General features: G+C 42.6%; 1 protein-coding gene across 1 annotated transcript in view; it reads right to left on the bottom strand.

The window, feature by feature from the left end:
- LOC106566732 (collagen alpha-3(IX) chain-like) overlaps positions 1-16,441 on the bottom strand; it is a 25,679-nt gene extending 9,238 nt beyond the window's left edge. Inside the window, exons 1-24 of the mRNA XM_014135069.2 lie at positions 16,162-16,441; positions 14,868-14,936; positions 13,349-13,384; positions 13,189-13,260; positions 12,692-12,745; positions 10,630-10,665; positions 10,296-10,319; positions 10,046-10,099; positions 9,377-9,430; positions 9,084-9,125; positions 8,881-8,937; positions 8,571-8,624; positions 8,414-8,467; positions 8,169-8,222; positions 7,972-8,025; positions 7,762-7,815; positions 7,513-7,566; positions 7,382-7,435; positions 6,583-6,636; positions 6,150-6,194; positions 4,120-4,173; positions 3,929-3,982; positions 3,051-3,104; positions 2,876-2,947 (exon numbers count right to left, since the gene is read on the bottom strand). Coding sequence (XP_013990544.1) covers positions 2,876-2,947; positions 3,051-3,104; positions 3,929-3,982; positions 4,120-4,173; positions 6,150-6,194; positions 6,583-6,636; positions 7,382-7,435; positions 7,513-7,566; positions 7,762-7,815; positions 7,972-8,025; positions 8,169-8,222; positions 8,414-8,467; positions 8,571-8,624; positions 8,881-8,937; positions 9,084-9,125; positions 9,377-9,430; positions 10,046-10,099; positions 10,296-10,319; positions 10,630-10,665; positions 12,692-12,745; positions 13,189-13,260; positions 13,349-13,384; positions 14,868-14,936; positions 16,162-16,227 — 1,275 coding nt within the window. The 5' untranslated portion in view covers positions 16,228-16,441. The remainder of the gene's footprint in view (positions 1-2,875; positions 2,948-3,050; positions 3,105-3,928; positions 3,983-4,119; positions 4,174-6,149; positions 6,195-6,582; positions 6,637-7,381; positions 7,436-7,512; positions 7,567-7,761; positions 7,816-7,971; positions 8,026-8,168; positions 8,223-8,413; positions 8,468-8,570; positions 8,625-8,880; positions 8,938-9,083; positions 9,126-9,376; positions 9,431-10,045; positions 10,100-10,295; positions 10,320-10,629; positions 10,666-12,691; positions 12,746-13,188; positions 13,261-13,348; positions 13,385-14,867; positions 14,937-16,161) is intronic.

Genomic DNA, 16,441 nt, shown 5'->3' with positions numbered 1-16,441 from the left:
ACTTTATTTTAAGAATGTCAGAATAATAGTAGAGAGAATGATTTCTTTCTTTCATCACATTCCCAGTAAGTCAGAAGTGTACATACACTCAATTTGTATTTGGTAGCGTTACCTTTAAAAAAATGTTTGTTTATTTATTTCACCTTTATTTAACCAGGTAGGCAAGTTGAGAACAAGTTCTCATTTACAACTGCGACCTGGCCAAGATAAAGCAAATCAGTTCAACACATAACACAGAGTTACACATGGAGTAAAACAAACATACAGTCAATAATACAGTAGAAAAACAAGTCTATATACAATGTGAGCAAATGAGGTGAGATAAGGGAGGTAAAGGCAATAAACAGCCTATGGTGGCGAAGTAAATACAATATAGCAATTAAAACAATGGAATGGTAGATTTGACAGATGTTGAGTGTGCAAAGTAGAAATACTGGGGTGCAAATTGTGTTTAACTTGGGTCAAACGTTTCGGGTAGCCTTCCACAAGCTTCCCACAATAAGTTGGGTGAATTTTGGCCCATTCCTCCTGACAGAGCTGGTGTAACTGAGTCAGGTTTGTAGACCTCCTTGCTCGCACACACTTTTTCCAGTTCTGCCCACAAATTTTCTATAGGATTGAGGTCAGGGCTTTGTGATGGCCACTCCAATACCTTGACTTTGTTGTCCTTAAGCCATAACTTTGGAAGTATGCTTGGGGTCATTGTCCATTTGGAAGACCCATTTGCGACCAAGCTTTAACTTCCTGACTGATATCTTGAGCTGTTGCTTCAATATATCCATATAATTGTCCTCCCTCATGATTCCATCTATTTTGTGAAGTGCACCAGTCCCTCCTGCAGCAAAGCACCCCCACAACATGATGCTGCCATCCCGTGCTTCACAGTTGGGATGGTGTTCTTCAGCTTGCAAGCCTCCCCCTTTTTTATCCAAACATAACGATGGTCATTATGGCCAAACAGTTCTGTTTGTTTCATCAGACCAGAGGACATTTCTCCAAAAAGTACGATCTTTGTCACCATGTGCAGTTGCAAACCGTAGTCAGACTTTTTTTATTGTGGTTATGGAGCAGTGGCTTCTTCCTTGTTGACTGGCCTTTCAGGTTATGTTGATATAGGACTTGTTTTACTGTGGATATAGATACTTGTGTACCTGTTTCCGCCAGCATCTTCACAAGGTCATTTGCTACTGTTCTGGGATTGATTTGCACTTTTCGCACCAAAGTATGTTCATCTCTAGGAGTCAGAATGCGTCTCCTTCCTGAGACGTATGACGGCTGCATGGTCCCATGGTGTTTATACTTGCGTACTATTGTTTGTACAGATGAACGTAGTACCTTCAGGCGTTTGGAAATTGCTCCCAAGGATGAACCAGACTTGTGGAGGTCTAGAATTGTTTTTTCTGAGGTCTTGACTGATTTCTTTTGATTTTCCCATGATGTCAAGCAAAGAGGCACTGAGTTTGAAGGTAGGCCTTGACATACTGTAAATTCCGGACTATAAGCCGCAACTTTTTTCCCACGCTTTGAAGCTCGCGGCTTAAACAATGACGCGGCTAATATATGGATTTTTCCCGCTTTCAATTTTTTTTTCTCCAACAAAACACATTCTGTGACGTGCTCAGTTTTTTGGCGGCATGAAGCTTTCCTTAGACCAATGAAATTGCCGAACGGGTTAAGGTCAAACAACTTTTTTGTTTACTGTTTAGATTAAATCGAGCACTCTCAAACTTCCCATCATTCTGATTACGGTAGTCATTTTGTCACCCTCATCATGGCAAAGACACGGAGAAATGCATATGATGCAGCTTTCAAGTTGAAGGCGATTGATCTGGCTGTTGGAAAAGGAAATAGAGCTGCTGCATGGGAGCTTGGTCTTAATGAGTCGATGATAAGACGTTGGAAACAGCAGCGTGAGGAATTGACTCAGTGCAAAAAGACAACTAAAGCTTACTGCTAATTTTTTGTTACAAGCCGTGTTTCGTTAAAGCCTGTGTAAAGTTAATTTGTTTCAAGGTACCGGTAGGCTCCTGCGGCTTATAGACATGTGCGGCTTATTTATGTTCAAAATAATATATATTTTTTAAATTCAGTGGGTGCGGCTTATATTCAGGTGCGCTTAATAGTCCGGAAATTACGGTACATCCACAGGTACACCTCCAATTGACTCAAATGATGTCAATTAGCCTATTAGAAGCTTCTAAAGCCATGACATCATTTTCTGGAATTTTCCAAGCTGTTTAAAGGCACAGTCAACTTAGTGTATGTAAAGTTCTGACCCACTGGAATTGTGATACAGTGAATTATAAGTGAAATAATCTGTCTGTAAACAATTGTTGGAAAAATTACTTGTGTCATGCACAAAGTAGATGTCCTAACTGACTTGCCAAAACTATAGTTTGTTAACAAGAAATGTGTGGAGTGGTTGAAAATCGAGTTTTAATGACTCCAACCTAAGTGTATGTAAACTTCCGACTTCAAATGTAGGTATTGGACTAGGAGTGGTGGGGGGGATGCCTTCTGGGGGACATTTTTGTCTTTCAAAGTCCAGTTGGTGTTTGTGTATAAATGCAGCCTTAATCATGCCCTAACATGTTCTGTGTGTGTGTGACAGAAATGACAGAAATGTCTCCAGTGGATGGACTCATTAACTCAAGACAATATTGGGTCAGTTGGTCAAGAGTTCTAATCAGTTTTAAAAGGCATAGCTACAAATAAAAGGCCTTGTTTATTCACACAAGGACATCAGTGTAGTTGATAGGGATGTTTGGGCTTGGAACCACATGATGTTCGGTTCAAATCCCTGGGGTGGACACCACTTTTGGTCACTTCAGAGAGTTCTTTGGACAGCAAGCATTCTGTTCGGAGTCACACTCACCCTCTCACCAAATCCGCCGCGAATCCCGGTTGGTCCGGGAAGGCCAGGGTCACCCAGAGCCCCCTTTATTCCCTGTTGAACATGACATAGGCACCATCAGGCACCATCAGAACACTCAATCGTTCAATTGATATTTGGTGGGACACCTCATTCCGTATCCCATCATGCTACTGACCTGGAAGCCTTTGCTGCCCTGAACCCCGATGTTGCCCACTGGTCCGACGCCCCCCTAGGAAACGCACATCATGTTAGCACAATAGGAAGTACACGAGGGTCTAAAGACAATGGAACTAAATCTTAGCCTGACCTGTGACACAGACCTGCCTTCCCTCATACAATATTATCAAACCTTGCCTTTATGAGACTCCAATAAAGCAGGACATGATTGTTTTTATAACTTTGAAAGAGGATGACATTACGGTTGTGTGTGATGAAAGAGGCACAAGAGTCATAATTTGTGTAGAAGTTGATAAAATCACTTGTGTTTGAGTTATGTCTTATCTGAGGAATGCTTTGAAAGTGACACTGCACCCAGCTGTGATGGGGAAGTGCCACCTGGCTTTAGACCCAAGGCTGTATCCTGCATTCCCTCCCCCTAGGGTTCTGATGGGGAACCAAAGACAAAGACCCCTCTGTCTCTCTGACCCTCTTTCCTCCATCCCTATTTCATACATTCCCATCTTCCCTACTGCCTCCATCTCACAGGAGGAGAATAGCTGTATATGGGGGGGTATGGGACTACATTTTCCCATGGGTGTAAGAACATGTTGTACGTTAATATGCAACAGTCTCCTAGTTAATCACAAACTATTGTGTTTTATCATTTAACTAATAAGTGGAGGTTTTCATCTTTATCCTCTCTCAATCATCATATATAGCCCCATGAAGATATGAAACAGATTTTTCCTCCCAGGAGTCTGTTTTAACCATGCGTTCTAATGCTATGTTGACTACTATTCTGATTGGTGTATGGCTCCACTCTACCCACTGGCATCTTAACAGGTGGATGCTGCCACATTTCCATAGTATTGAACTTTGACCTAGACTACTTACAGCCACTCCTCTGGGTCCCGCCTCGCCCCTCTCTCCTGGGATACCAATGTCGCCCTGTGGGAGGAGTCAGATGATGGTGCAGGCAGGTGAGAGGAGCTGATACACCATGACTGCATTGTAACAAAATGACCCACAACACAGAAACCCCTGAAATACCCCACAAGTGCCCTAGAAGCCCATCAGATACATACAGGAATACCTGGCTCTCCAGATGGCCCTGCCTCTCCCATCTCTCCTGGGTCACCCTGGGAAGGAAAGGGAATGGTTATGTGGTGGCTTATCATCTTTACTGCAATTGGTTAAATGGTTCATCTGATTGTATGATATCATTTATGACTGTCTATATATTTTTCCTGAAAGAGTGATGTAATTTGTGACATCACTGTCTGTATGGTTTCTCTGATTGTATGATACAATTTGTGACATCACTGGCTGTATGACATTCCTGTACACATTTATGACATCACATCACTGGCTGTTTCTCTGATCCTATGATATCAGTTGTGACATCATTAGCTGTATGTGTTAAAACATCCAGCTTCAGTCAGCTGATTCTAGCCATCTTTTATGGTTAGTTCTAGTCGGGCAGCTTAGTCTCCCATTCAGAGGACCCCCACTTTTGTTAGTGTCTTATTGGTCAAGATCACGGCAAATAATTATCACCACATCTACTTCAGCCTATCAGTGGCCTTGATTCTCGTTGGCTGGCCCTCGCTTCATACTCGTCGCCAAACCCACTGGCTCCAGGTCATCTACAAGACCCTGATAGGTAAAGTCCCGCATTATCTCTGCTCGCTGGTCACCATAGCTGCACCCACCCGTAGCACGCGTTCCAGCAGGTATATCTCACTTGTCACCCCCAAAGCCAATTCCTCCTTTGGCCGCCTCTCCTTCCAGTTCTCTGCTGCCAATGACTGGAACGAACTACAAAAATCTCTGAAACTGGAAACACTCATCTCCCTTACTAGCTTTAAGCACCAGCTGTCAGAGCAGCTCACAGATCACTGCACCTGTACATAGACCATCTATAAATAGCCCAAACAACTACCTCTTCCCCTAATGTATTTATTTATTTAGCTCCTTTCCAACCCAGTATTTCTACTTTGCACACTCATCTACTGTCAAATCTACCATTCCATTGTTTTAATTGCTATATTGCATTTACTTCGCCACCATGGCCTATTTATTGCCTTTACCTCACCTCATTTGCTCACATTGTATATAGACTTATTTTTCTACTGTATTATTGACTGTATGTTTGTTTTACTCCATGTGTAAACTTTATTATATGTGTCGAACTGCTTTGCTTTATCTTGGCCAGGTCGCAGTTGTAAATGAGAACTTGTTCTCAACTTGCCTACCTGGTTAAAAAAAGCCGAAATAAAATAAAATTTAAAAAATCCCAGGACTTCAGTTTCAGTTAGTCTACGACCTCAGCACGCTGTGTGGTCAGAAACGTGCTTACCCCATCCCGATGAGCACTTTCACAGTTTTCCCTCCGGCTGAACTTTTTCTCCTTTGGACTGAATCCCTGTATGTCTGATGTTTAATTGTGTGTGCATCTAGATTACCACATAGTCAGTTCTCACTGGACATTTTTCTCAGTTATCTGAACCATGAGTGGTCAGATGTGTGTGTAAATGTGGACATCTTCTTCCATTAAACTCCCATTAACCTGGACATCCGCCTCATCCTTGTTCTGACCGGATATTCTGAAGTGGTTGCTACCGGCCTTAAGCCAGCACCTAAGGTTTCTTATCATGGTCCTTTGATTCACTACAACCCTAACCCTATTTTTCAGTATGATTCCATCCTTTCGTTACAATATCAAAGTGACATCACTGGCTTTATGACATCACAAAACATTTGACATGACCAATGATATGGCACGCCTGTATGACATTATTGCTATGAGTCTTTATGACATACCTATCTGGATTATGTGCATATGACATCATTGGACATATGACATCACTGTCTGTATGCTGTGCCACAATCTTTTTGACGTCACTGTTTATTCATAGCTGTCACAGTGTGGACTAATGGACATTATTAGGTCCTTCTAGGCATTTGTGTTGCCTGTTTGACACCCACTGATTGTGACATCGCTCTGTTATAACTATGATATCCTTCTCTTTATGGCCTCATTGTATACATCATATCCCTGTCTTTATGAAATCACTGTCTTCATGACTTAGTTATGCAATGTTGCCATACTCACAACTCCTCCTTTGGCGCCCTTTGCGCCAGCCTTTCCTTGTAAACCCTGAAATACAGACATAGAAACATGACTCTGGAGTAGTGTCCACAGTAGTAATATGATGCCATGGGACTCGGGACTGGTTAACACAAGGTGGGAGACAGAGTTAAGGGCTAGTTAGGACAGAGTAGACTGTAAAGAAATCTATACTGTGTTCTTTACTGCAGAGCATAGAGACACTAACTGTTGTCTATTTGAGATGTGAGAATGTCTATAGTGCCTATTGGAAATGAAAATCCATACAGAGTACAGAGGTACTAACAAAATGGAAAGCATCTCTGTCTGTGTAGTCAGAGTGTGTAAGAGAATCAGAGTGTGTAAGGGCATCTCCCAGTAGGAGGTAAAGTGGGACACTAACAGATAATGGCCAGATAATGTAATGCTCGATACTCACAGGAAGGCCGTTGGGTCCTTTCTCACCGGGTACCCCATTCCGTCCAGCGTCGCCCTGGCAACGCAGAGAAACACTGTCACTATGTCATAAAAAAATTGAGATAGTTTTCAGTTGTTGATTGTTCTTAAGGTTCGTAAGGAACTAGGGGAAAAAAAGCTTTCCAGTTTTCTGCCCCTTCTACTTGGAACAAGCTTCAAAAGGTCCTGAACTTACAGGAGCTCGTCCCTTTTAATGAGTTTAATGCTACAGTAGGATAAACATTATGATAGAAAATTAAGTGGGGAGCTGTCAATGTTTTGACCCCTACATATGTAGGATCTTAATTTGATAACTTTTTTGTTGCTGAGAATTTTAGTGTATTCAATGTTTAGAAGCCTTTTTAAAGTTAATAATTTACACTTTAAAAATGTCTGACTTGATTTGCCATAATGAACATGGATCAACCCCTACAAAAATATCCATTAATTATAATCAACAATATTTATTCACATTTCCTGTTGCTGCAGGAGGATTATCTTCCTGATGTAGCAAACTGGCTCAAATTAAAATCCTACATCTGTAGTTGCACCACACTTTCCCAAACCATCTTGCTGTCTTCATTTGTTTTTATATCTCTAGTGCTTTATGTTATAAGTGTGTTTGCAACTTTGTGTGCTGCCATTTTGGCCATGTCTCTCTTGTAAAATAGATTGATAATCTCAATGAGACTAACCTGGTAAAATATATCAACCACACCCTCACTGTGGACTCATGGGAAAGAGAGCAGAGAGCATGTTGGGAGAAAAGGGTGCCACTTTACCTTCTCGCCGTCCAGTCCCTGGGTGCCATCTTTCCCGTCTCTGCCAGGGATGCCCTGCAGGAGAGAGAAACACTGTTGGTCAGGGGTCCAAGATATCTGTTATCAATAGAGATTTGTATTTTAAGACTTACAGGCTCCCCTTTGGGTCCTGCTCCGCCAGAAACTCCCTTTGGACCAATTTTGCCCTGTTGAGAAATGATGAGAAACAAATGTTACCGTACCTGCAATGAACTGTTTGTAGCACATTAGATCCTTTACAATCCCTTGTACTCACACCATTTACCATCATATGACTGTGTAGTCTGCTGTTTGATTAGAAATTAGAGTTATCAGAGATGCAAATATAAATACAAAAATGTATATGTGTATTATTTACTCACAATCTCTCCCTTTGGCCCTCTAAATCCCTCTGGTCCTTTCTCTCCAGCATCACCCTGGAATTATCAAATGACACACACAGAGCTTTTTATTGATGGGACCAATGGCAGACATCTAACACAATGACATAAAGATCAGCACCGAAGTGAGCAGTGTATAACTAGTGCAGTACGAGTTACACTCCTCCACAGTACAAACAAGGAGAGACTCACTGTCTTGCCGATGATGCCAGCAGTACCAGGTTTGCCTCGGAAACCTGGTAAACCCTAAAAAGAGAGAGAGATAAAGAGAGAATGCATTATAATCAGGAAAACTGAGAGCACATCAAGATTCCACTGCAGCCCATTGAAGTGCTGGTCTGTATATTCCAGAGATCTGTGACAAAGACCTTCAGAGGCGTGGTACTCACCCTGTCTCCTACTGCCCCCATTGGGCCCTGAAGTCCCCTCAAACCACGAGGACCCTGGGAAACAACAGCACAGGATGGTTAGGGACCAGCAGAATCAATCATAATCACCATCGGAACCTATCAGAACATTCAACAGTGCATAGCATTCACATCAGGGCTCAGGCAGAAAGGAATGGACAATGTAAACGGACAGCCAACAGATAGAAATGTCCATGTTTTGAACCACATTAGGTGACAAAACTCACCTGCAGGCCGACAGTGCCAGGAATCCCTGGAGGACCAGGTGGGCCAGCATTACCCTGGGAGAGCGGACACGCAGTTAACAACACATAGTTAACATCTGGATAAAGACTTCAGACTAGTCAAATACTCTGATTTTCACTCTTTCAACTCTGATTTCACCTTCTCTCCATCTTTCCCGAGCTCTCCCTTATCTCCTTTGTGCCCTGTGTGACCCTAAATTAATTAGATAGAGAGATTGAGAGAGAATGATGAAAGGAAAGACAGAAGAAGCAAGGCATACATATTAAGAGATGGATGGTGAGATATAGAGAAAGACAGAGGGGTAGATGATGGGAGAGGGAGTGATACAACAGTTAGTTTTGCTGTTGGTAGTGAGTGGTGGAAACGCCAACCGGACGCTTCACATTTATACATCAGGTGAAATATCTGGCTCATTGTTTTATCTGTGGCGACAATGTCCTGTACCCACCTTGAATCCAGGCATTCCTGGAGGGCCAGACGGGCCAGGAGGACAGATTGCAGGACACTATAAAGGGGACAGACAACACTGCATTAGGTAGTTATGTAGTAAAAATAATGTCACACTGCTGTTCAATGTTGTGCATTGCAATCAGTACAGTACAGGGTTCATGTCCTTAAATGTGTTGGGTCTAAAAAAACATTGACACTTACCAACAGATCTCCACTGCCATCAGGGAGAGCCCCAGGAAGACCCTTAGAAAGGTAGAGAATGACATTTAGATTGATATATAAATGAATGTGTAACATCTCCACCTTTCTTTCATTAAGCATTTCTTCACCCCACATCTGAGGCCATTCATCTCCATTCCTTGTGAAAACTGCAATTATGCTCTAGAAATCCACTAGGTGGTAGTACATGGATGCACATGGCAGCTAAAACAATGACAATGGGGGATTTCACTAATGTGAAAAATCAGCAGATAATGTGGATGTTCTGTTCTTACTGGTGGTCCATCAGGGCCGGGAGGCCCGGACAATCCTGGAAGACCCTCAGGGCCCTGGGAGAGAGAACACACAGGTCAATCAAAAGGATTAATTTGCATATAAACTGCACAAAAATCAGTGCATAGAGTCACATTGCCCCTACCCTTATCATGTTAAACTAAATCAAAGCTGACTCTTCCTTGCTGCACCGCTGGTCAGCGACTCCGGTAAGAAACTCAACTGAAATCATGATCACTCCAATCAGTCCGAGTTCTCTCTCCCCACAGAGATGAGACCTTATGCTGGGGTAGCCCACTAACAGGACCCCCTCCACCCATGGACATTCTGATTCTCCCACTTGACTACTGTAAACGGTCATTGATGGTTGATTCTAGCAGAGGTTTATTTAAAAAAGGATTGGACTGAAGAGACATGCCTGTCTGTCAGAGGTCTCTAGCCTTGGTCCTGGAGTGATCCTGCTTCTGGTACTGCAGACTTTGTCATTCAGTGGTTAAACAGTTAACTCGCCAACTTGATTACTTAATCATGAATTAGCAGTGAGTACACTAGATATCCAGTAGTGGCAGTCAAAGAGCGTATTACACAACTGGTTAAGTGTATATTTCCCCCGTTTTCTGTCTGTTGTACATCTTTCTTAAATCGGGATTAATTAATTGGTCATCACTCACCGCTGGTCCCTGTGGCCCGATTCCGCCCTCAAGCCCATTGGCTCCAGGTGGCCCCTGGAAACAATAGAAATGGGTTAGGTGAGAGCACACACAAACACGCAAGCATTCACGCATGCACACACGCAAGCATTCATGCACGCAAACACATGCATAAATGTATAATAAGACACATATACATGCAAAAAGATCCACACACACATACATGAAAAGTGACAACATAAGAAAACTGTTTATAATCATCTGTACTCACTGGAGCTCCTGGTCTCCCTCTGCCCTATGGAAGACAGGGGAAGGCATATTAAGACATAAATACACATCAGTTTGTGTACACTCCCAGATCGGTGTGTGTCTTGTAGGTAGGGCCCAGCATGTTTCTTGGCCATGTGACCTGACCAGGAAACACTCTGGGCCCTAGTTATGGATTTAGCTGTAGACAGGAAACACTCTGGGCCCTAGTTATGGGTTTAGCTGTAGACAGATGAAGGGGTGTAATAGAGGTTATGAATGTGGACAGGTGAGGGGGTGTTCTGATATAGGTGACGTTGATGGCATGTAACAGTGGTGGAAGATGTAACAGTACTTACAGGAGGTCCACCTGGCCCGGAAGGTCCAGCATCGCCCTGTAGAAACACAGAGATAACCCCTCAGACGACTTCAACAGATAAAATGAAACATGACTAGGTGAGAACTAGGTTAAAAACCTAAAACATTAGTTCCATGTTCTTGCACCAAAATTGTGTTTCGAGAACTTTGGGAGGGGATGACATGTGTCAGCATTGAGTCATGTATCAGTGAGCCAAAACTAGAGCAACTGCCTTGGTCCACATAGGTGAGAAACAATTACAATTATTACATTATTATAAACAACAGACCCTGTGCTGCAGTGACAATCATATGACCCACAGCAAGAGCCTAATAAAGATGCACCACCCCCACTCCATCCGATGCTTTCTTTATTTTATTTTGCTTTTCCTGTCCACACTTTCATTCCCCCCTCCCTGTTTCCCCTTGCACCCCCTCCTTTAACCTCCAACCCCTCTGTCCTCCCCAACCCCACTCAATCTCAGCTGTGTTTGGAGTGTCTGAGGTGTGAGGGAGAAAAAGACTTACAATCAGACTTAACACAGTGGTGTCACAGCAACCCACACTGCATTCCACCCTGTGTCCGCTGACTTTTTATTTGATGAGTGTAGACCGGTGTACAACTGCACATACTAACACACACACACACACACAGTAAGACACACTCACTCACACATGTATAGTCACATCACTCATGCACCTGTACACATACGCACGCATATGCACACACATACAGCCACACGCCTGTATGTCTCCTGTGATGTAATGTATGGTGGTTAGTTTTCCCTTTTCCTCTCTCTACTGTTATTTTCAGTATATCTAATATTATCTGCTTGATTTGAACTAAGGTCCATGAAACTACACTAACCTTTGTGCAAAGTGAGACTCTTCACTGCTACAACAAAGCACACATGAATTACTTGGATTTAACAGTAAAAATATATAGTATCCTTCCCCACTCTAAGCAGTAAAGACGCTGCATATGGGTATCAAAGAGCATCGGTGCATCTCATTATCTAGTGAATGTTTTGGGGAGGTGGTCGATGTCTTGACAGAGAAAGGGAGTTCTTCTCTGAAAACAGTTTCAGTCTATAGTCCTCAGGGGGAGTGAGAGAACGCCCAAGCTTGTCAACCTTCATCCCATTAGTACATGGATGTTAGCCAGGAAATATCAGACAGGGTTTAAGCCAATTGCAGCAATGCACATTTAATCCAGGTAATTAGGCAGTCAGTTAACACTCACATCCTGATTAGTGGGACTAATTAGTTGAATTGCAGAGGGCTGCCTCCACCTTGACAGTGGAGCCATTTACACCCTTCAAGTTGTAATCACGGAACCTTTTTAACATCCTTTTACCTACTATTTAATGCTTAACTCCCAACACTTAACCATAACCAGTCCTGTGGTGCTAGATAACATTAGTGTAGTAATTTCATGCCTTCCTCTGAGGATAACGGTATTTATTTTTCCCAATAGCAACCATGCTGCAGATCCCTCTATTTCCTAGCGTCTGGGCCAGTTTGGTGGGAAGCTGTGCGCATTCCGGGTGGGATTAGGGAAGCAGCAGCCAGCGGCAGATAAATCTGACTCAGAATCACCCGATCTCTCATTAAAAACATTCCCACAAAGGGCCAGAGCCTGTTCGACAAATCAGTCCTGACAGGGAGAAAACAGAGGCCTGAGTAGGTACCAACTTTAGCCCACCAAGGTCTCTCCAAGAAGCACACTGTAACTAACCCCCTTTCTCTCTATTCTGGAGGGTCATACAGTAATGATACATAGAGGAAAGAATGGTACCTTCCTCAACCTAAGGTCATGCTAAGGTCGCAACACCAGCTCTCTGTATGTGTTTTCATAAACTGAGCAAACTGAAGAACCTCGAATGGTTATTGACTGTCACTCTGTACATACTGTATCTCTGTGTGTGTTTTTTTTTTTTTGTGGGTGATTGAAATATACACTTAACTGCCCAGAGGGGCAGTCTTCAGTTGAAGAGGTCATTAAAGTCAATGGGGCACATCCAGAGGCAAACAGCCAGGAACCCTGAGAGGCACTTCACTTACCACCTCCCCCGGAGGACCGTCTTTCCCAGCAGGCCCATCGGTACCTGTCAATCCCTGAGGAAGAATCACAACATCATGGAAACATTAGACATATTGTGCTATTTCTTACATGTAAATTGCTAAATTCAACTGTTTAGATAGATGGCAGACATATAATGTTCTTATCAAGTTCTCTAACAAGAGGTAGCTATGAGCCAATTGTTCACACTTGTTCTAGAGGACAGGTTACTCGCTCTGTATGCATGAATGCAGGTAAATATCGGTTCAGTCCAAATCAGTCGACTCCAGGTAGTTAATTATAAGATGAGATACACTGAATACTGGGAAGCAGTCTAAGCAACTGTCAAGGACTACAGCTTGAGATCAATAGCCTCAAACTACTGTTTATCTAATAGGTTCTACAGCAACTGAGTTCTACAGCAATTCAGCCAATCTTTTACGCATCTATAACAGGACCAGTGTTTATGTGTGTGTGTGAGTTTCTACGGGTCACTTACATCCACCCCAGGGAGGCCAGGCAGGCCTGGGTTCCCTGGTCCTCCTGCTCCCCCTGCTTTCCCCTTGGGTCCCTGAAACATTGGGACAGCTCAGTGTTATAATCACACACCCTACACAATTGGGTTGCTGAAAAAGGCTCTGTTCTGTTGTTATACTTACAGCTTTTCCTGAAAGTCCAGCTGGGCCATCTTTGCCCTGTCAATCAAAAGAAACATTAAAATCCAAAAGGACACGTTTAAGAGGCATCTGCCATTGATTTCAGTCTGGAAAATTGGACAGATTTTGTACATACCATGTTCTTAAATCCAGTTACAAATGTTACTCAATTACTGTGTGTGTGTGTGTGTGTGTGTGTGTGTGTGTGTGTGTGTGTGTGTGTGTGTGTGTGTGTGTGTGTGTGTGCACGCACATGCCTGTTTGTTTAAAGACTAACACCATTTCAGCAGAAATTTGGACATCCTTCTGGACCTTTTTTTTCTCATAAAAGTTCAATAGAAACACGACTGAAATGAAACACACCCTAGAGCTGTACATGGAATGGCTACCAGTGATAGACAGACTGGGTGTATGAAGTGCTTTAACACACAGTTGGTTGTAGTTACCCTCTGCCCTAAATCTCCCAATGGGCAATGGGGAGAAATAAACAGTGCTAAAATGGAGCTGACGGAGCAGAGTGGTCACATGATGAAAGCCTCCAGTTGGTTTGGACAGGGGGTAGGGAAGGGGAGGGGGGAGAGGGAGGAGGTGTGAGGGGTAACTTTAGATGCTCTCGTAGAGTATGAATGAATGGGTCCTCTGTATGGCTGGCAACACAAGTATTCAATCCCCAAAAACTAATAGACATAAAATATAATAGACACAAAATTGATAGACATAAAGATACAGTATGTATATCAAATGTATGGATTTTCTGTTATGATCAGTAAAGTTGCAAGCTCTGTTAACATATGAAGTTTTTGTAAAAGTTATTTTTGTTTTTAAGCACATAATCCAATTTCCCCTCTAACATATTGTATACATTTGGATGTCTGGTTTGAGTTGCGATGTATGTCTTTTCCCATATCTGTCATGATTGGCTCTGAAGGGTCATCGGCTGCCGTCTGGCCAATAGGAGGCCTGTGTGCAGAGTGTTTAATGATTACCAAATAAATACCTGTGGCACAGGGATTTGACTCTCAGTGGGAGGAGTCAATATGTTATAAACTGGATTACTAGAGAGCATTTGACCACAATTTTACTGCAAGAGCCATATTGAAACACAGCTATCAATGGGAAATTTAAACAACATGATCAACCTTGATTAGAAAAAGAATATCAGTCATACTTGGATTTTCAGTCCATTTGATTTAGATACTCATATTTTTATCTTTTTCCCCTAAGAAATTGCAGAAACTTAAAAACGACTTTGATTATTATTAGGATCAAAGACAACACCTTCCCTATAAAAACGGCATAAAGCTTAATGTACTGTAGATCCACATAGGTAAATGTTAAAATTCGTTGTGACAAGAAAGTGCTAAAGTGACAAGTTTCTTGATTGCCTCAGCCATGACGACAACTTAAATCAGTAATTGGATGGCAAACCCCTGCTCTACTACAACACTCTACTATCTTACAGTGGTAGTGGTCTCAAAACCAATAAGAGAACCCCACATGCATCGGTGTCTGGCTAACTCACATCAGTGCCATCCTTTCCATCGGGTCCCGGGGGTCCTGGCGGCCCGACTGCTCCTCGTGGGCCGGGTCTCTGCAACACAAAACCATGACCTCAAAAATCAATACAAAAAAATTCCCGGAACACAGTGATTATCATGCTTTAAATCTCTACAAATGGCCTAAAATCAAACTGCTTACATCTAGGCTACTGTTAAAATGGACATGGAAGGAATGTGCGCATTAAGGATGAAAACAGACAGGATACAATTACACCACCAACAACAACAACAAAAAAGCCTAAAATGCTTTGAAAGTGGTCGAATAAGTGTGAATTGATCGTGCATCATTATTCAGAACACAAATAAGTCACATTTTGCAGGTTGCAGTAGGCAAGGTTATAATGTATTTCTCTTAATCTCCCAAACAATAAACTACAACAAAGTAAACATACATTTCCCCGATTCCGTTGTAAGAATTTGTGAAAAATATTAAAATGTACTACAAAATATGATGCCAAAGCTATGCGTATCAAATAACCATGCGCACTGGCGCAGAAATTACGCACAGACAGTGCGAATAAATCATGGGGTCACAAACTCATAATTTAAGTGTAATAAAAGGATGAACATATCACAAATAATTCATACAAAGAGTGTACTTAATATAAGACTGGAAAAATAAGCTTTCGTTTTTCCTAGAGCTTCCCAGGAGCACGGCTGAATGAACAAAGGTGTTATTGTGCACAGGCCACTGGTCTCCAGGTTCTGCATTCCTCAACCTCAAGGAAAACATAACCCCGACTCCAGAAACGTGCAAGTAAATGAAAAATAATTACTGCATAGACAGTCCTTCACGGACACCTGTGTATGATTAAATAAACAATTGGATAGTGAGTTTGCTTAATCTGTACAATTTGACCTCATTGCGTCAATCGACACCTTATATAGGCTACAACCTTATAAAACAAATACAAACGTAGGAACATAAACGAAATCGTCTATATATCACCGCTGTCTAAAACTGGGTCAAATGTTCATGTCAAAATCGATGGTAAATAGCCTAACAAACGTGCAGGTAGCCGCCATGCAGGTAGCCTAATTACTATGGAAGGATTAGACAGTCACATTTACACCCACAGGGTAGCCTAAATCAGAAATTAGGAACTGAATGAGAAGAACCTCATGCTAGTTATCTTTTTGCCACTAAATACATCAGGCAGTTTACAAAGTAGCTACTTCCCGCAACTTCGAACACAGGGTAGCGGGTGAAAACAGCAGGCAGGGATTGATAACTGGCGCCCCAAAGCCACCACTTACCTGGGCTGTAGATGATGTCAAAAGCTGGCACAGCAAGAGCAGCCCGAGAGCTGAAAACATAGCCATGGCTCCCCGCTTGCCCCTCAAATCCGAGTTTACGCGGAAAAAGTCAAACCCCGTTCCCAGTCCTTATCGCTCGCTCTCCCCCAGGTTTCGTGACAGACCGCTCCTTCACTTTACACTGCGCGGCTCCTGAATGGCTTTGACGTTGATTCCAGATAAACCCGAGCCTCCAGCCGAAGGGGCTGAGCTCAGTCGTACTGTAGAGAGGGATGAGGGA

This window comes from Salmo salar, chromosome ssa13, assembly GCF_905237065.1.
Source record: "Salmo salar chromosome ssa13, Ssal_v3.1, whole genome shotgun sequence".
NCBI lineage: Eukaryota > Metazoa > Chordata > Actinopteri > Salmoniformes > Salmonidae > Salmo > Salmo salar.
This window is presented reverse-complemented; position numbering and strand designations above follow the sequence as displayed.